The 19,580-nt window shown below is 35.7% G+C and overlaps 1 protein-coding gene across 9 annotated transcripts in view; it reads right to left on the bottom strand.

Moving 5' to 3' along the window:
* Nucleotides 1-19,580, bottom strand: part of bcas3 (BCAS3 microtubule associated cell migration factor) — a 261,158-nt gene that overhangs the window by 94,836 nt on the left and 146,742 nt on the right. Inside the window, exon 24 of one of the 9 annotated variants that reach the window (XM_051863589.1) lies at nucleotides 10,351-13,222. The exons of the other annotated variants lie outside the window; for them this stretch is intronic. Coding sequence (XP_051719549.1) covers nucleotides 13,212-13,222 — 11 coding nt within the window. The 3' untranslated portion in view covers nucleotides 10,351-13,211. Of the gene's footprint in view, nucleotides 1-10,350; nucleotides 13,223-19,580 lie in introns of those variants that run through there. 9 annotated transcript variants of the gene reach the window in all.

The following is a 19,580-nucleotide window of genomic DNA, read 5'->3' as shown; positions in this document are numbered from 1 at the left end:
GGAAGGAGTGAACCAGCAGACGGACTGGTCCATCCCTCTCGCCACTAGGCATGAGAGACGAATAGTTCAAGGGCCTTCTGACTGTAACAGTGACTGCTCTGACTCTCAACACTCCAAATATTTACACTCGACGGAGCCTCGGTCTGAGAGGCCTGTTATACATATCGTTTTACAGGGCGCTAGGGTTTCGTAATATATAATGGACATAGAGAATGTACACTAGAACTTCAACATTATATTCTTTTGCTGCCTTGCACATACGTGTATTGCCATTTGGATTTAAAAAAAAAAAATCTATAAAACTCATCACAATGATTTTTTTATGATTTTGTTAAAACAATAACAATAAATCATATCAAATAATCAATCAATGAGTCAATCAATTTTTATATAACATATATATATATATATATATATATATATATATATATATATATATATATATATATACACACATAGAAAGTTAATAGAACCTTAAATAAGAAAAAATAATACTAATAAATCAATAGATAATAAATGAAGAGTTTGGTTCCAAAACGCGATAAACAGCATTTTTAAAAAAAAAAAAAGAGTTTCCATCAAAATCAGTATTGTATCTGGTCGGTATTGAAAAGTCATTTATTAATTTTGCGCAAAATGCGATATCCGTCGTGTTATTCTGTCATGTTTTCTCCCTTTCGTTCCAAAATGCAACAAACGCTAGTCTCCTTTCTCTGCAGAATGCGATATATCTGCTCAACCAATCACAGCGCACCATTCCACACACTGTAAACAGTAATGACGACGCTCTGAATACACCCGGCATTCTAGTTTTTCTTATCTGCTTTGTATTTTGTGATCAACAAAAACAGAAAAATGAATAATTTTGACGGCATTGATGAACCTGTGTTGGTTTCTTCGGTGGGGAAGAAACGCAAGTCATCGAAATGTAATCATTTACGTGAGGAAATTAAGAAGATGAGGCACTCGAGTCGGGAGTGCCGGCTGTTGCTTGTTCCACGACAGCATCAAAGTTCTGTCACGGTCCCCAAAACTGAATCAAGGACAGTTTTTAAAAGCCGTTTTTAATACCAATGTACTCGGCAAATGTGTTTATTTTAACCGTGCGGTGGCGCCAGATACTCTTTAATCGGTAATGACAAATGGAGACGTAATTCATTTATAGCATTAAGAAGATGACTCGTTGAATTCATTTTGGGAGCGACGACTGAATGTATTTTTAGTAAAATGCCTGTATATAAGATTAGTATTGGCAAAATTCAGAGGCTGTCATATATGTGAATCAACTTTGTTGTATATTTTCAATATGAAAAATAACTTTTATATTGATGGATTAATTGCATTTTGAAAAAAAAAAACATGTCATGGATTTATTGCATTTTGGGGGAAAAAATAATCCGTTTTTATAATAAACCTTTTAAAATCAAAATGTAGATTTGAATTTTTAATGTTTTTATAACCAAAAGATGCTATGCGAAAGTTTGAAACAGAAAATAGTGGTTTTCATCTTGCCGCTTTCTTGGTAAAGAAAACACATTTTTACTCAAATTAATCAAAATGGAGTTATAATGTTTTGGAACCAAACTCTTCAAATAAATAAAATACAAAATAAAGTATTATAAACCGATAAAATAACTAGTCATTAATAAATAAAAATAACTAAAATAGCTAATATACAGTTTTCCAAAACTGTTTTCCAAAGCATGCTACCAGTGCTTGATCATTTACTTTCATTATAGATGTTAAAGTTCAATCAGACAAGTTTTAAATCTTTGCTTACATGCTTTTAGAATGATATCCATCAAATGTAATTACGCAATAACAATTAAGTTAGTCAACTGAAACAGAACAGACCACACATTATTATGATGAAATTATTATTCATCTGCTAAACTCTTCTCACGCTGGTAAGCCAAAAAAGAGAGAGAGAGAGAGAGAGAGAGAGAGAGAGAGAGAGAGAGAGAGAGAGAGAGAGAGAGAGAGAGAGAGAGAGAGAGAGACTCCCTCCTTGCGTGCCTGAAGCGAAACAACCAATTTAGTCATTGTGCCACTTTACCAGGCCTGCTCATCAAACTTTACCTCCTCTGTAAACTTCCTCACTTTAATCAAATTTGGCTCTGCCCGCATTACACATTTTTCACATACTTGGTGATAAGAGACAGCCACTTATGCCCTCAGTGGGTCCTAAGTGTGTGTGTGTGTGTGAGAGAGAGAGACACACACACAGACAGACAGAGATCGCCTCAATGTGCGTGACATTTAACACAAGTAGCTGAAGTAAACATGTGTCTCACTTTGGTCAGACAGGGTGGACAGTTGGAGGAGACAGCGAGGCGTTTTATGTTAAGTGGATGTTAGGGTATTAGAGGGGGTTGCAGTATGAAAGAACACAACCTTGGAAGAGAGCAGGCCATGCGGATTTAATAATTGTCCTCTCCTCCTTCGAAGCCACGCAGAGATCCTGATGTTCCGCTGAAGATCCAACTCTCAATTTAACACTAAACCTACATCGAAATCCATCATGGAAATGGAGAAACAACATGGTAATCATGGGCTGCTGGTAGGCCGTGGGCCCTAATTTTAGCCGGATTGAAAAGTCTAAGGGGGGGCACGGCATTAGGCTGCGGGAACAAACGGGCTGTAATTTGCGAGCCTCTGGTGTGTTTTGGTGATTGCATACAGGCCTTCATTAGAGAAGTGTTGGCAGTGATGATAAAGCGAAGCTTGTTTAGGAGTGATGATCAGAGAGTAGGACAGCGAGAGCAGAGAAGGGAAAAACCACATGCAGGATATTAACAGTTCTCTCCATGAATAATTAGAGAAGAGTCGAGACAGAGTGATGCTGATTTAAACCGCAAACACGCAGCTGCTGCGCTTCCATAAGCACATGCACGCCGGCTACCAGTAAACGAAACGGTCAGACTACAGTTCTTATAAACACTAAAAAATACTACAAATAATAAATACTTTAAAATAATAACAAAAATAACAAATATGTACAAAAATACATACAAAAATAAACACAAATGCTATCTAAATATACGCATTTTAAAACAATAAAATACATAAAATTCATTATAAATAAAAACTACTAAATAAATATAAAATAGTATAAATAATAAATACATAACATCATATAAAGTACTTTAAAATAAAAATATATATTTACATGCATATATATACACACACACACACATATATATATATATATATATATATATATATATATATATATATATATATATATATATATATATATATGGGTATATATGGGTATATGGGTATATATATATATATATATGGGTATATTTTACGTGTGTATATATATATATATATATATATATATATATATATGTATGTATTCAGACACCTTGAACATTTCATTCATTAATACAGTTTATTCACTATAGTTTAAAAAATGGTAATAAACTATGACAAGATCTCAGAGTTAAACTGTGTCAGAAAAAAAATGAATCTTAATTATGTCAGATAACACTCAAGCAAAACATGGTCAGGTCAAAGTGTCTGAATAATTTTTGGTTCCAAATTATCATCAATTTTACTGGTAGTCCACTGTATGAAGAATTTTTGGGTATAATATGTCACAGTTTACTTTATTTTGCTATCCTCACTTACATAAATGTCCTGCACCACTAGTAAAAATATATCAAAAATATCAAAAATGTCTGAATAATTTTTGGTTTGACTGTATTTATACATACATATATATAATTCATATTAAATATAAATATTTTATATTTAAATATAATATATTTTTGTTAAATATATACATGTATGTGTATTTATATATACATAATATAAATACAGTTCACACACATATTATGTAAACAAACTTTTATTTAGGATGCGATTGTGATCAATCGTTTGATATATATTATATATATAAATGCTTTATCATATAATTATATTATATGTGTCATCCTCATCGTAAAAATAAAAGCTGATGTGTTAGATAAAAGCATGTTTAGCTGTTAAAACGAGTACTTGAGCTCTCCAGGAGGAGGTCTCGAGCAAGAGCTTAGAGGAAGAAAGAGAAGTTTGAGTGTTTTCCTGGCAAGCCTCGAGAGGCTCCCCAGCACACTTCAGAGAAAACATTTTGACTAAGAGCTTGCTGCTATCTGTATTTGTATAATTTCTCTTGCATTTGGTTTACATTCTTCCAGGCATTTCCAGCGCTTTATTTTAGGAAACGGAGACGCTCGCTTTAGATTACAACAAAATAAATCACGCTGGCTTGTTGTTGGGCACAAATAAACGATACAAAGTGTTGATTTAAAAATAAAAATTTGGAAGTGGAGAGATATGCTCTTCCTGTCGAGGTTTCCGGAAAGCCAGTAAACATACTGCTGTCTGTCACAGTGGGAGTCGGGACAAGTCACGGCCGAGCCACAGGAAGGGGTAGCACAGACCTCTGTGAGTGAGCGTGTGTGTGTGTGTGGGTGGGTGGAGACAGCGAGACGGTGGGGTCAGTGTCCTTCTCTACACGCAGGCCTGTCCAGCTGCCAAGTGCCCAGCTGCCGGGTAGGTGTCTGTTTACAGGGCGGCCCGGTCTGAGGAGGCCAATGGCTGCCCTTCATTTCTTTCTGACACACAAACACACATAAACAAACATCATATCTGACCACTCCAATCCATGTTTGAATGTACCTCTGATTTCATCTGACTCTGATCAGAGGTTTGGTTTGAGCGGAGCGTGAGACAGGAGGTTTTAGGTAGTAAAATTTGTGAGAATGAGAGTTTGACTGAGAAAGCACAGAGCTCTTTATTCTAATTCAACATGGCTGAAATGAACATGGAAGGGAGCTGCTTTCTTTCATTAAAAGGTGAGGCCCTGTCGTTTCAAACATGCAAATGGGGAAAGATCGGTGGCCCCAGAACTCACGGTCTTGTGTTACACAGGATCGCTATGCTGCGGTCGCAGGCCTGTTTTATGTAATATAAGTTGATGGCAAAATTGCAAACCACACAGCTAAACTTGGCAATTTTTTTTCCTCTTTCGTTCATGTAATACATATCTAAAATTGTCCTTTAAATCAGTGGTTCTCATCTGGTGGGTTGCAACCCAAAGATGAATAAAAATAATCATTATTATGACAAATAAATAAGCTTGCTGACTTTTCACTAAAATGGAACAAAAAAAAAAAATTATATATATATATATATCAAAAAAGCAATGATAACTTTGCAGCAATTTGTCAATTCATAGAAAGTAGCAAATGTGGTTGCGTGACTTCCCCTTATCTTCAAAATTCATGAACAAAATTATGCAAGGTCAGAGAAAATACAACCCATTCTACATTTATTATGGTATAAACATGATTTATGCTACCCACAATGCATTTCATTAAATGAATTGCCTTGATTATCAAAAATTGTTTTTAAGGACAACTTTGGTATTATGTTGGGTTGCCAGTTGACGCCTAATATAAAATCTGTTTAAAACCATCAAAATTATCCATATATTTTGTAAATACTTATTAATATATATATATATATATATATATATATATATATATATACACACACTGTATATATAAATGCTTTATCATATAATTATATTATTTAAATATATATTAGTGTATATTAGTGCTGTCAAACAATTAATCGTGACTAAACACATAAAAAAAAAATGTGTACTGTGCCTATTTATTATGTATATATAAATACACACACATGCATGTATATATTTAACAAAAAAGTAAGATATTTATACTTATATATAATATAAATTATATATAAATATATAAATGTAAACGTAAATATTTCTTAAATAAATACATTTATGTGTGTGTACTTATATATACACTACCGGTCACAAGTTTGGAAACATTACTATTTATTTCATAATAAATACAGAAAAAAACAATAATATTGTGAAATATTATTACAATTTAAAATTATGGTTTTCTATTTTAATATACTTTAAAATATAATTTATTTCTGTGATGCAAAGCTGAATTGTCAGCAGCCATTACTCCAGTCTTCAGTGTCACATGATCCTTCAGAAATCATTTTAATATGCTGCTTTATTATCAATGTTGGAAACAGTTGTGCTGCTTAATATTATTTTATAACCTGTGATACTTTTTCAGGATTCTTTGATGAATAAAAAGTTAAAAAATATCAGCATTTATTTAAAAATAGAAATCTTTTGTAACAATATACACTACCGTTCAAAAGTTTGGGGTCAGTAATTTTTTTTCTTTCTTTTTTTTGAAAGAAATTAATACTTTTATTCAAGCACGGATGTGTTAAATTGATAAAAAGTGATAGTAAAGATTTATATTGTTAGACGAGATTTATATTTTGAATAAATGCTGTTTTTTTTTAACCTTTTATTCATCAATGAATCCTGAAAAAAGTATCACAGGTTCCAATAAAATATTAAGCAACACAACTGTTTTCAACATTGATAATAACTGAGTATCAAATCAGCATATTAGAATGATTTCTGAAGGATCATGTGACACTGAAGACCGGAGTAATGATGCTGAAAATTCAGCTTTGCATCACAGAAATAAATTATATTTTAAAGTATATTAAAATAGAAAACCATATTTTTAAATTGTAATAATATTTCACAATACTATTGTTTTTTTCTGTATTTATTATGAAATAAATGCAGCCTTAATGAGCATAAAAGACTTTGTTCAAAAACATTAAAAATAGTAATGTTTCCAAACTTTTGACCGGTAGTGTACATAATAAGCATATATATATATATATATATATAACAATGAAGCATTTTAAAGTGCCATATCACAATAAGCTGTACAAATAAGTGACCTAATATGTGAAAATAGATGACAAAAAACATAATACATCCTGACACTAAACCTAAAGGGAGATTAAATATGCATCGCAAGAAAAAAAAGAAAAGAGAAATAGAGAAAAAAAAGCACACCACTGCAGTCACGTCCACTAACACTATGAGCGTTCTAATGCGTGCATGTGAAATGTGATGATAGCTTTCCTCTTTCCTGTCTGCTTCTCCTTCCAGCACCACTCCCATCCCCCCTTTCAGTTCATCTTAATTATGGCACAATTAGGCGCTACAAATGGCGTCAGAGCGCATGCTGCCCGCGTCTGAGCTGTGTCAGTGTTTCCAATTTCCTGCAGTAATGGGCCTGTGATGGCTGCCCCTGCTGTCCGCCACTCTGACCCCACCAGGCCCTGAGGTCATGACCCCTGAGCTCTGCTGGTGTGTTTACAGCCCAAAGGGGTCGATGGTCGTCGGCTTAAGGGGGTGCTGGATTACCTTACAGACTCAGGAGAAACATATACAGCCAAAATGAGACAAAAAGGATCATGAAATATCTCTAAATATTTTGGTATAATGTGTAATGGCAACCTAGACAGTCACCACTCACTTGTGAGGTTTCAGATCATTCATATATATGGGAGCATATCCAGAAATGGCCAGTTGAGGTGATGGTAATGTCTTCAGTGTGATCCGATCTGATTTCAATTGCTTTTACACATGTGCATTAAAATCAAATCCACATTTCATAATAATAACTAAGCCACTGCCTTCATACAAAAAGTGTGCGTTTAAAAAAACGACCTTAAGAGCTGTTTCATTTCTAAACAAAACACACTATTACTTTTTCAGACAGGCTGTAAATGGAGTTTTTCCATATTTCCATAAAAAACTGAATATGACATTTGCTGGGGGGCTTGAAGGAGCGGTACAAACTTGGCTCAGGCTTCTGCCGTTTCATTGATTAATTCCCATCAGACCTCATAGAGCTTAATACATCAGCAGCCCGGCCTTCTAGCGGTAAACGTTCAGAGTCTTTCTCAATGAATATCACATGTACGGTTTCAAAAGGTTGCCAGGTTGTGTGGACCCCGTGTCAACTTCCCCTCGTGTCTTTCTGTAGCCACTAGCTCCTGACACCGGCTCACACAAGATACGCATTACGTGCTGTGGATCTATTCCCGAGGCTTTAGTGTGTACATTACTCTTATTAAGGGGCCGTCTTCATTGGGTTTTGGAGTTCCTTTAAGACAGCAATTGCACATTTCAAAAGAGTTGAGCCGTTGGTAACTTAATATCCACAAAAGGACCCGTTACTTCTGTGCTGCGTGGGGTGTCAGATCAACAGTAGACCGGGAAAAGGTCATCAATTCTTATTTAAGACCTGTTTCATTCGTTATTTGACATGGCCTAGCTATTAACTCCAAATGGTTTTGCTAAATTTCCCAGCGGTTCTATTTTTAAAATTTACTATCATTAATAATAACAGAAAAAAGTGAAAACGTAACTCTCCCAGAAAAAGATTTGCAGAAAAAAAAAAAAAAGAGAAATGACTAAACCACAAATACCAATATCACACAGCGAGAGAGAGGATTCTGAAAACAAACAAACTCCGAGTATGCTTAAGTATCAATAAACACAATTCTTCCGTCTCGGAAGCTTCCTGCTTTATTTGATTAAGCGGGGCGAAAAAACAGAGCAGTCATGCTCATTGCTTTTCTTCCTCTTCCCTTCCCCTGCAATCTTCTCTGTGCCTAATGGGAATCGGAAGTTTAAGTGAAGCTGCCTGGCTAGCCTCGGCCTAACCTCTCCATCTGGAAGGGAACTTGCCAGCCTTGGGGCTACTCCCAACCCTTCCCAGCTGTTGAGTTTGGGGCTTTTGTTTTTGTGGGCTTGGGAAAGCATATTTTTATAAATGATTGCCATATCCTCCACCAGCTGCTGACCCCGCGCCCGTCCCTGGTTCTCATTTCAGCCGCGACTGACCCCGAGCGTCCGATAGCAGAGGCCTGCGACCGGTTTGGAACGCTGAGGTAAGTGCGAGAGAGGAGATTCCGCTTCAGAAAACCCGTGATGACTTCCGTTATTGACATAAAGAGTGAATTTGTGTCTCAGAATGCTTCCACAATGTACTAAACTGAGATTTGATTAGAGATCTCAGAGCGTGCATCTGCTGCAGGCCTGGTGTGTATGAGTCACTAAGCATGTGGTTTGTCTCATCACTCTCTCTCTCTCTCTCTCTCTCTCTCTCTCTCTCTCTCTCTCTCTCTCTCTCTTATGTTGGTTTTAATCAAGGCGTCTGTAACAGGGAGGAGTCGACCTCCTCTTTCTTCACGGACTCAACTGCCAATGATGTGTAACTTCGGTTTCTATGGAAGCCTCAATAATACTACTCCCTAAACTTGCAGCAAGCGGCAACAAATTAAAAACCATCTCTGAATGGCTGGCACGTACTGTTGTGTTGACCTGGTTGTGCTCCTTTTTCCCTTTCTTTTCTTTTTTCAGATGAGGAGAAAGGGGCCCAAGGGTCTAAGCGCAAAGACAAGGCGGGCGTCTCGGATTGTGAAAATTTAAAAGCCTTTGTGCTACCTGAGCACCAGAAATAGCTGTCACCACCCTCTGTCATGTTTACGGCAACTGTCAAACGAAGCAGGAAGGCTCGGTGTTAATTAAAAATACATTGGCCGTTAACGCGTAGGCTGGTGCCAATAGGCTGAGTATTTTGCGCTTTCGTTGCAGTATTGATGAGGCTGCCGGCGCTCCATAATTCATCAAGCCCGGCCACCTCAGGTGAGGGCCGCCCACTGTAGAGCCAAACCGTCCTGTTCACAGCGTGGCACTGCAACACACACACACTATTCTCAGCACTTTCTCCGCTCGGCTGCTGTGTGTAGCGCACCGCTGGGTAATTGCATGGTAATACTTCATTATGGCAGCACTGTAATTTGGGCACCGGACACTTCAAAGGGAGGCAAAAACCTCTTCACAGACAGCGCAAATTACTGCGAGTCCACATAACCCCTGCTTTGTTTTGACTGGTATTGTTTTTGGCCAAGTATCGTGGTCCAAAATAAACACATGAGCGATTAGAGCATATTTTCAATCGTATAATCGTCGCAGCTTATTACAAAGCACAGCGGCGCGGCGTGAAAGAGTTAAAAAGTGGATTTTGCCGTCATGTGAAGCCAAGAAGTATAAAATTCAGTATCAAAGGCTTATCTAAACAAATGGCAGCTTCTGAACGCTGCGGTCGCGGATGGAGCTGGCCGGGACATGGGCTGGTGAGATGAGGGCTGACCGGAGGTACAGAGCAGCTGGAGGAGATCCATCCTCACAGCAATCCATAATCACATGCTCATTTCTGTTTCCCGCTCATGTACAATTCGGAGAAAAAAAAGTTCACACTCATGGTAAGGCTTCTGTACACTTAAGTCGAAGACTGGACTGTCATTTACTCCTGGCATTGAAGAGTTTGTTCATTAAAAAATGAAAAATCAGTCATCATTTACTCACCCTCATGTCGTTTCAATTCTGTATGACTTACTTTCTTCTGCGGAACATAAAAGAAGATATTTTTAAAAATGTTTCAACTGTTTTTGTCCATGTTTTTGTGGACACCAAACACATTTTGTGGACACCTACAGAAACCGCAATTTAAATGTAAGGAAATAGAATTACAATGAAATGAAATGAAATTCAAATAAATTCTAATGCCGTAAAAAGAGCAAAGTTACCATTTAAAAGTTTGGGGTGAGTAAGATTTATGTTTTATAGACTTTTATTCAGCAAGGACGCATTAAATCCATGAAAAGTGACAGTAAGAACTTTAATAATCTTACAATTTCAAATAAATGCATTTCTTTTAAACTTTCTATTCATCAAAGAATCCTACAAAAAATGTATCATGGTAATCATAAAAAATATTAAGCAGCACAAGTGTTTTCAACATTGATAATAAGAAATGTTTGGATCAACTTTTGGACCCCATTGACTTTCACTGTATGGACAAAAAAGACAAACAATTTTCAAAATAACTACTTTTGTGTTTCACAAAAGAAAGAAAATCATACAGGTTTGGAACAACATGAGGGTGAGTAAATAATTAAAGAATATTCATTTTTTTTGGATAAACTATCCCTTTAACGCCTGATGAAAACAGGCCTTACTGTACTTTAGGTGAGTAATATAGCTTCTGTTCATCCATGTAAATGGTGATGCTAACTTGCATGGGATGTCTAGGAGCATGTGCCGATTTTGTTCTTTCTCCACCTTCATAAAAGAACTCCAGTGATATCAAGGGATACGGAAAGACATGAACACTTGGTACAATTTAGATACAGCACAAAGCTGCAGCCGCCTGCCAATATCCTGCAGATGATTACAAAGTTCAAACACAGCAAGACTTCATTCATTAAAAATGCAGTACACAGACAAACACATCCTACTTTTCAGTCCTACTGTCTTGTGTATCTTACACACGGGTGCACACATGAAGCCAGTGAGGTCTGTTAAACACAGGTTTTGTCCAAAATCTATTCCAGCATCACAGGTGGTGTTCCAACAAGCTGATATGTACAAAGCAACTTGCACACTCTAAACACGCCAATGATAAATGGATAGTTGGGGCACAAAAGCAGAAAGAAGAAACATTTTTGAGCATAAATATTTCAATTTGTTTTATTTTTCTAGACGCACGCCGAATATAGACACAACTTCACCAGTTATGGCATTAGTAACATCACAGAGCAAACATGGCCAGGGGTTATTATTTAAACAGATTATTTTACAACATACTGAGCAGCAATACTGTGAATTTGTGCTATAAATTCTAAGTGATAACCAGTGGTCAATCGTGCCTTTTTAGGACATGGGTTATAGTGAGAATCCCTGGAATGAAATAATATGTTCTAACTAGCGTCCAGCAATTTCTCTGCTCACAATGAACGCAAAAATCACAATTACAGAAACTGTGATTTTGAATTTGAATGTAAAGAAGGAAAATACAATGAATTGAAAAGAAAAGAAATGCATATTAATGTACTTTTTTTTTTTTTTTTTTTTTTTTTTTTAAAGAAATTAATACTGCTATTCAGCAAGGCCACATTATATTGATCAAAAGTGACAGTAAAGACATTTAACACGATTTCCATTTCAAATAGATGATGTTCTTTTGAACTTTCCATTCATCAAAGAAACCTGAAAAATGCATCATGGTTCCACACAAATATTAAGCAGCACAACTGTTTTCAGCTACATTATAATACTGTTATTGATAATAACAAGAAATGTAAATCATCATATTATAATGATATCTGAAGGATCATGTGACACTGAAGACTGGAGTAATGGCTGCCAAAAATTTAGCTTTGTCATCACAGGAATAAATTACATCTTAAAATATATTAAAATAGAAAACAACTGCAATAATATTTCACAATATTAATGTTTTTACTGTATTTTTGATTAATTAAAGCAGCTTTGGTGAGCATAAGCAACTTCTTTCAAAAACAGGCTTATAGGCCTTATGGACATAATGAACATTAGAGCAGAAAAACTGGTTCGAACAAAAACTGATTAACAAGGAGAGTTAAATTATCGCTGTATTGTTTTGCATCTGGTTAGTATACTGTGTTAGATGTACACTTCAAACACTAGATAACATCTATATCAAACAACTGCAAAAATGAACCTGATGGAAAACTCCAGTACTGTCAATGACAGTTTACTCATCTAAAGCTTTTTTGTCTTTTCAAATAATATTGCTGTATATTCCAAAACATATCCATATAGCTGGCAGCTTCAGAACACCAGTTGAAGCTCCACTATACAGTAGATAATAAATGTCACCAGATCAGGGGAGCAAATGTACACATACATTTGGCTTTTTGTGCTTTTACTTCTATCAGATCAACTCATTTACTAATGAACACTGATATGTTTGTGCTATTTGCAGGCTATGTTTGACACAGTAAAATCACGACTTGTTGCCACCTAAACTACATTGTGGCACAGCCCTGAATTCGGTATTGTGCAATACTCCTCCTTCCGAGGCCATTTTGAACATAACTTTCAGTCTGAAAATTTCGCAAAACACGAGCCAACTGGCATTGTAGGTAAGTGTTGGTTACACGGCGGTCATTAGTTGCTTTTTGATCCACATTTTTGCACTAGCGTCCCTAAGCGCACCGGTGGCGGGGGTGCTGGGCTGGGCTGTGGCCCTCCTCTCTCTCGTCCTCTCCTCTCTCCACTCCTCTCCTTTCTTCTTGACTCTCACACATATTGATGGTAAATCAATGAAGGAAATGAAGGGAGGAAAGGAGGATGAAAGGGGAGGAGTGATGGAGTGGATGTGCATGCTTAAAAAAGGAAATAATAATAATTGATAATAAAAAGAAAAGGCGGAAATGATAAACGGCAGAAAGAGCGTCCTTTAGGATATACCTGCAGAGAAACAAAAACACAAAGGAAGAAAGGAAAGAAAAAAGCGTGTGTTTAATGCCGGGTGGACACTTTTTCAAGCATGCAAGTTATTCCATTATTCCTGAGCAATGTTGGGGGTGATATGTTAAAGTTAAGGTTTTTTTTTTTTTTTTTTTTTTTTTTTTTAAACTCTTTCCCCGCCAGCATTTTTTTAAAAAGTTGCCAGTCACCGCCAGCGTTTTTGATCATTTTCACAAAAATTTCATGGCCCCCAGAATATTTTGTTGTATGAATATCTGAACATGCAATTTCAAAAAAAAAATTCAAAAGAAAGAACAGAGCCTCTGCTATTAAACAATAAATGTTTCATTGTAGCTCAATGGATTAGGTTACTTTTTGATCAATACTTAATTGTAGGGTAAGTTTCATAAAAAAATAAAAAACAAAATTTGAACATTAAGCTGAGAAAATAGTGGGTTTTTTTGTTTTTTGTTTTGTTTTTCAAATACTACAATATGCATAAGCAATGCTTTTATCACTTGTTTCTGCTTCTTTTTGCCCGTGTTTTTATCCGGAGATTCAAGGGTTTGTGAAAATGAAAATTCTGTCATTTATCACTCACCCTCATGTCGTTCCACACCCATAAGACCTTTGCTCATCTTCAAAATACAAATTAAGATATTTTTGATAAAATCCGATGGCTCAGTGAGGCCTCCATTGACAGCAAGTTAATTTCTACTTTCAGTGCCCAGAATGGTACTAAAGAAATATTTAAAACAGTTCATGTGACTACAGTGGTTCAACCTTAATGTTATGAAGCGACGAGAATACTTTTTGTCCGCCAAAAAAGCAAAATAACAACTTTATTCAACAATATCTAGTGATGGGCGATTTCAAAACACTGCTTCATGAAGCTTCGAAGCTTAACAAATCTACGAACTGCCTCCCAGTGGTGAACCGTTAAAATTTCCGAAACGTTTTGAAACACTTACGATGTAACAAAGCCTTGTTTACTGAAAGCACGTGACTTTGGCAGTTTGATACACACTCCGAACCACTGAATCGAAACAAAAGATTTGTAAAGCTTTATGAAGCAGTGTTTTGAAATCGCCCGTCACTAAATATTGTTGAATAAAGTTATTTAGTCGTTATCGTTATTTAGTTGTTGTTTTTTTTGGCGCAAAAAAGTATTCTCATTGCTTCATAACATTAAGGTTGAAAAACTGTAGTCACATGGACTGTTTTAAATATTTCTTTAGTACCATTCTGGGTACTGAAAGTGTAAATTTACTTGTTGTCAATGGAGGGCTCACTAATATCTTAATTTGTGTTCTGAAGATGAACGAAGGTCTTCTGGGTGTGGAACGACATAAGGGAGTAATTAATGACATAATTTTTGGGTGAACTAACCCTTTCAGTACTCTTTCAGAAGATGCATAATAGCGCCCCCTACCGTATAACAGTGAAAACACGGAAAGCCGGAAAATTCCGTCCTATCAAATTTAATATAAAATATAACTTTAAAATATAAAACTTAAAGTATTATAAATTTATTATATATAAAATAAAACTTTTCTATTGGTTGCACAATATTTAAAAAAAAAAAAAATCAAAAATGTAGCTTTCAGAGGAGTGACAAGTTTCCTGTGATTCTGATTCCAGTGTAAATATTTATGCCACACTTTTTGTGGTATAGCCTATAATATATATATATATATATATATATATATATATATATATATATAGCCTTAAAAATAGCACTTCCCATTTAAAAAAAAAATGCTGTAAAAGTAAAGTGACATGTTGCTTTCCAAAGAATGTAACAATATAACATAATTTGTTACTTTTCATAAAAAATACCACAACATTGTAACGCGTTTCTTTTGAAAGTAACTTCCCCCAACACTGTTCCTAAGCGAGTCTATGTGGTGTGGGAAAGAAATGCACATTGAAAAGAAAGGCTGTGTTTATCCATTTAATGTATGAACTCTCATGGACCTGTCAAGAGACTGTGCTATTAGCTTATTAGAGTCATACCGCTGCTGGAGTGTTCTCTGTCCGTTAAAGACATTAGCGGGAAACACAGACTGCACATTAACACCAGCGAGTGAATCCCAGTAAAAAGCCAGCAAAGATGTGAGGTAAACCGCCATGAAGATTCACTGAACATCAAAGAACAGCACGGCGGGGATAAAAAAAGATGAAGGCTATAAGTATGTGTTTAAAACACAAGAGAAACATGTGTGTTTGACTGTTGCTCTTTCGACTTGTCAGAACAGTGAAAGCGAGTAAGTGGCGTGTGAGTGGCCCGTGTGTAGACGCTGAGTGAGGGTAATGATTGTGCTAGCCTGCAGACCATTTATTTGGCCATCTTAACTCAATTAAAAGAAAACAAGGCCATCATGACCTTCAGATGAACTGTTCTCTCAGCTTAGGCGCTGCTCCTCACAGGGCCAGAATTGATGATCGTAAGATGCTGTCAGTCAAGGGCTCTTAGACACCTATTTGCATGGCTTATGGTTGAAGTTAGCACAATAGTGAAAGGTAATAAAATGGCTAAAGCTTACATATTGACACTTTTTGTATAAGTAATTTTTAAAAAAAGCTATAAACATACATGAAAATTAGTTTCCAGAACCGGATCTCGATACCTCGATACTCCACTGACCTTTGAGGAGTCAAAGCTGCTCTCTTCCAGAGGTATTGGAGAGGGGCCTCTGCCTCAGGCTCAGAGACCACGATATAAATATATCCAGCCTGTTTTATATGCAGCTACACGGAGGAGTGTGGCTGGGGTGAGGGCAGGAAACACTAAGCACTGCATAAATCTAGAATGTGCAAAATCTTCACCAGCCCTGCAGAGAAGAAACACCCAGCTGAAAATATCAACCAGTGTCTGGTGCAGTAATGGAACAAGGGTTGACCAGTCCAGAGGGGAAACATAAGGGAAGTTTTCTTTCAGTACTCTGCCGTGTTCTTGTTCCGTCTATGTCTCATGGGTTGGGACCAGGCGTGCTCTCATCTCTCACCCGTGGAGTACCCTCAGGGCAAGTAAACATTTGTGAAATTTGGAAAAGTTGGTGGTTGTGTTCTGAACAGGGTATGATTTGTTCATCATGTACTGCACGTGCTACGAAACACCGACAGTGCCACCCCATTCGTATGTGTTTAAGCAAACTCTTAGCAGTAGAACAGGCTCAGGGGGTCTTTCTAAAGCTGAAGCTGGGCAAAGTGCCATCAATGTGGCTAAATCAGTCTGAGCCCCAGTGGTCCGGCTGCAGGCAGAGCAACGCAGAGCCGATGGGTTAATCAAGCTCAGAGATTAAGAGTCCGTACAGATGTGAGATGAACACAGATCAGGGTGAAGTATAAGGGTACATTTGTGTGTTATAATGTGGACAAGATTTTTAAAATGATTATTTAAAATACAAGAATACATATTATTATTATTATTAACAGTAATAAAAATAGCAACAATAAGCGCTGCATTCTGTCTAATATATATATATATATATATATATATATATATATATAATATTTATTGAAATTACAACAAAACATTAATAATAATAATAATAATAATAATATTATTGTTGTTGTTGTTGTTGATAATACTATTAATAATATTAATAATATCACCAACAAATATTGTTTTTGGCTAATAAAAATACATTAATATATTAATAATAATTGATTAATGTAATTAATAAATATTATTAATGATAACAATAACATATGTATTGTGTTGTGTCTAATATAAATAGATTATTATAAATAAATTATTATTATTGATATTATTATTGATAATATATAGATTATACATAATATTAATATCAACAAAGTATTGCATTGTCTACAAAATAAATGTTTTTATAAATAAAAATATTATTTATTTATATTAGACAATACAATACATATTATTGTAATGTAATTAATAAATAATATTATTAATGATAACAATAACATATGCATTGTCTTGTGTCTAATATAAATAGATTATTATAAATAAATTATTATTAGTATTATCGATAATATGAATTATTATTGATTATAATATAATATAATATATTTATTATATTTAATAATATTAATATCAACAAAGTATTGTATTGTCTAATAAATAAATGTTTTTATAAATAAAAATATTATTTATTTATATTAGACACAACACAATACATATATTGTAATAATGTAATTAATAAATAATATTAAGGATAACAATAACATATGTATTGTGTTGTGTCTAATATAAAATTATAATTATAAATAAATTGTTATTATTGTTATTGATAATATGAATGAATATTGATTATAATATATAGATTATGTATAATAATATTAATATCAACAAAGTATTGTATTGTCTAATAAATAAATGTTTTTATAAATAAAAATATTATTTATATAAGACAATACAATACATATTGTTATCAACAACAACAACAACAATAATAATAGAGTCTTGCATTGTGTCTAACATAAACAAATAAATAAAAGGTTATAAAAATAGAACAATTATTTAAAATATATACAATTTATGCGTTTTAGTACAAATTTATGTTTTTTAAATATAATTCTATAAAAGTATCAATAACTGTTGTAACCATGTTTGTTGGCGGAACCTACGGTTTCCTGTAAGAGATCACATCACAGATGTCGGGTGTTTGAATCAATAGCTGTAAAACCCACATCCAGAGAGATGGATGGAGAGATGGTGAGAGAGACCCTACGGATTGACTGACTCTGCCACAGCCACCTGGACCATCATCCCCCCCCTCCCTTCCCCTCATAATCAGAAGGCGACAGACAATCCTGCAAGCACAATGTGAATACAATCCCCACACTGTATATGAGGAGGTGTCAAACAGGGTAAATCCCCTCAGCCCACGCCTCACCATAAAGCACAAACACATGCAAAATTAATCTAGAGAAGAGCAGGGGTTAAGCCTGTGGGACAAAACCGGGTCAGTACAATACAATGAGTCTCCTCTCCCCCTCTTCCTCTCCTTCACACACATTCACGCAAACACACAAGCAGGAGGGACACACAGACGCCTGAGTCCAACAACAACAGCTGTTTATGGTCGTCCGTTTCCAGCTAATTTGCCAAAATAGATGTAACAAACGGCAACCTAATTTGTGTAACGGGTAACATAGCCGTTATTGGCTTCCAGATGCATTCGTGCTCACCCACAAGTATAAACAATAAAGATATTTATGCAGGGTTTTACTATAATTGAGATATCTATGAAATCTGACTGACTTTAAATTAGCTCTTCGCACTCACATATATGGAAATGATTCACTAATGCTCTAACATAACCGTCAATGTGCACTGTTTACTTCCTCTGTTATATTCACTGCCTAGATTTATCACAAATAAAGTAAAAATTGCTGCAAAAGAAACACAAACAAATTAAGTATTAAAATGCACAAGATGAGCTGGCAGACAGACAAAATGTCCTAACTGTCATGATGACGAGGGTCAGCGCATCGGTCTGGGTCACCAGCAGGAATGGGCACGTGGCTGTAAAGAAATGGGTGGAGGTGGGAAAAATGCAATGAGTGGTTCGAAACAACTAAACCTTTGCCACACTGCTTGCACAATCAATTCATTTGCTAAATATCATCAAATCAAAGGAAAATGGTGTTAACTGTCATCTTTACAGCACATTACCCAAGCTGCTCTTTTCCATTACACTGGAAATCAAATGGTGACCATAGCTGTCAAGCAAGATTTTCAGCCAATAATGACTTAAATTCTGTCTATTCATCACATAAAGTTATCATATGATTTCAGAAGACTTGGAATGTAGTGCACAAGTTCTATAAACCTTCCACTTTTCAAGTGCAGCTTTGACACTCCATGAGTCCACGTCTCTTTTTTTTTTATTGTTCTATGAAAGTCAGAGGGGTTTGAAACACCATGAGGGTGAGTAAACAATGACAGAATTTTCATTTTTGGGTGAACTATCCCTTTAAGCTCCAGTTCATACCCTGTGGCTCCCTGATCCTTTGATACAGCCGAGGAAAAGATCCCATCGAAGGGATTTTATTGAAAACATGGACCGGCGCTGCTCTCCCCAGGTCCGACACCAAAGACATAAGCAGGCCCGCTGATTAGAGAGACGAGCCCCAGACTCCTGCTGTAATGAGATGCAAGCCCATGCGTCATGGTGCAGTCTGCCAAAACGTAAAACAAGACGACAGGCCAGCACAGCCAGTAACATTACTTCACTCTCTCTCTCTTACTCTCAGAATAAAAGAGTTGGCTGTGATATGTAAGATCATGGATAGCCAGGTAGAGGTAATGTGAAGGAGACCCGTGCCAAGACACCATACAGATGTGACTCTGGAGGCAAAAGAACTGTCTCGGCTT

The sequence above is a fragment of the Ctenopharyngodon idella genome, chromosome 15, assembly GCF_019924925.1.
Source record: "Ctenopharyngodon idella isolate HZGC_01 chromosome 15, HZGC01, whole genome shotgun sequence".
Taxonomy (NCBI): Eukaryota; Metazoa; Chordata; class Actinopteri; order Cypriniformes; family Xenocyprididae; genus Ctenopharyngodon; species Ctenopharyngodon idella.
This window is presented reverse-complemented; position numbering and strand designations above follow the sequence as displayed.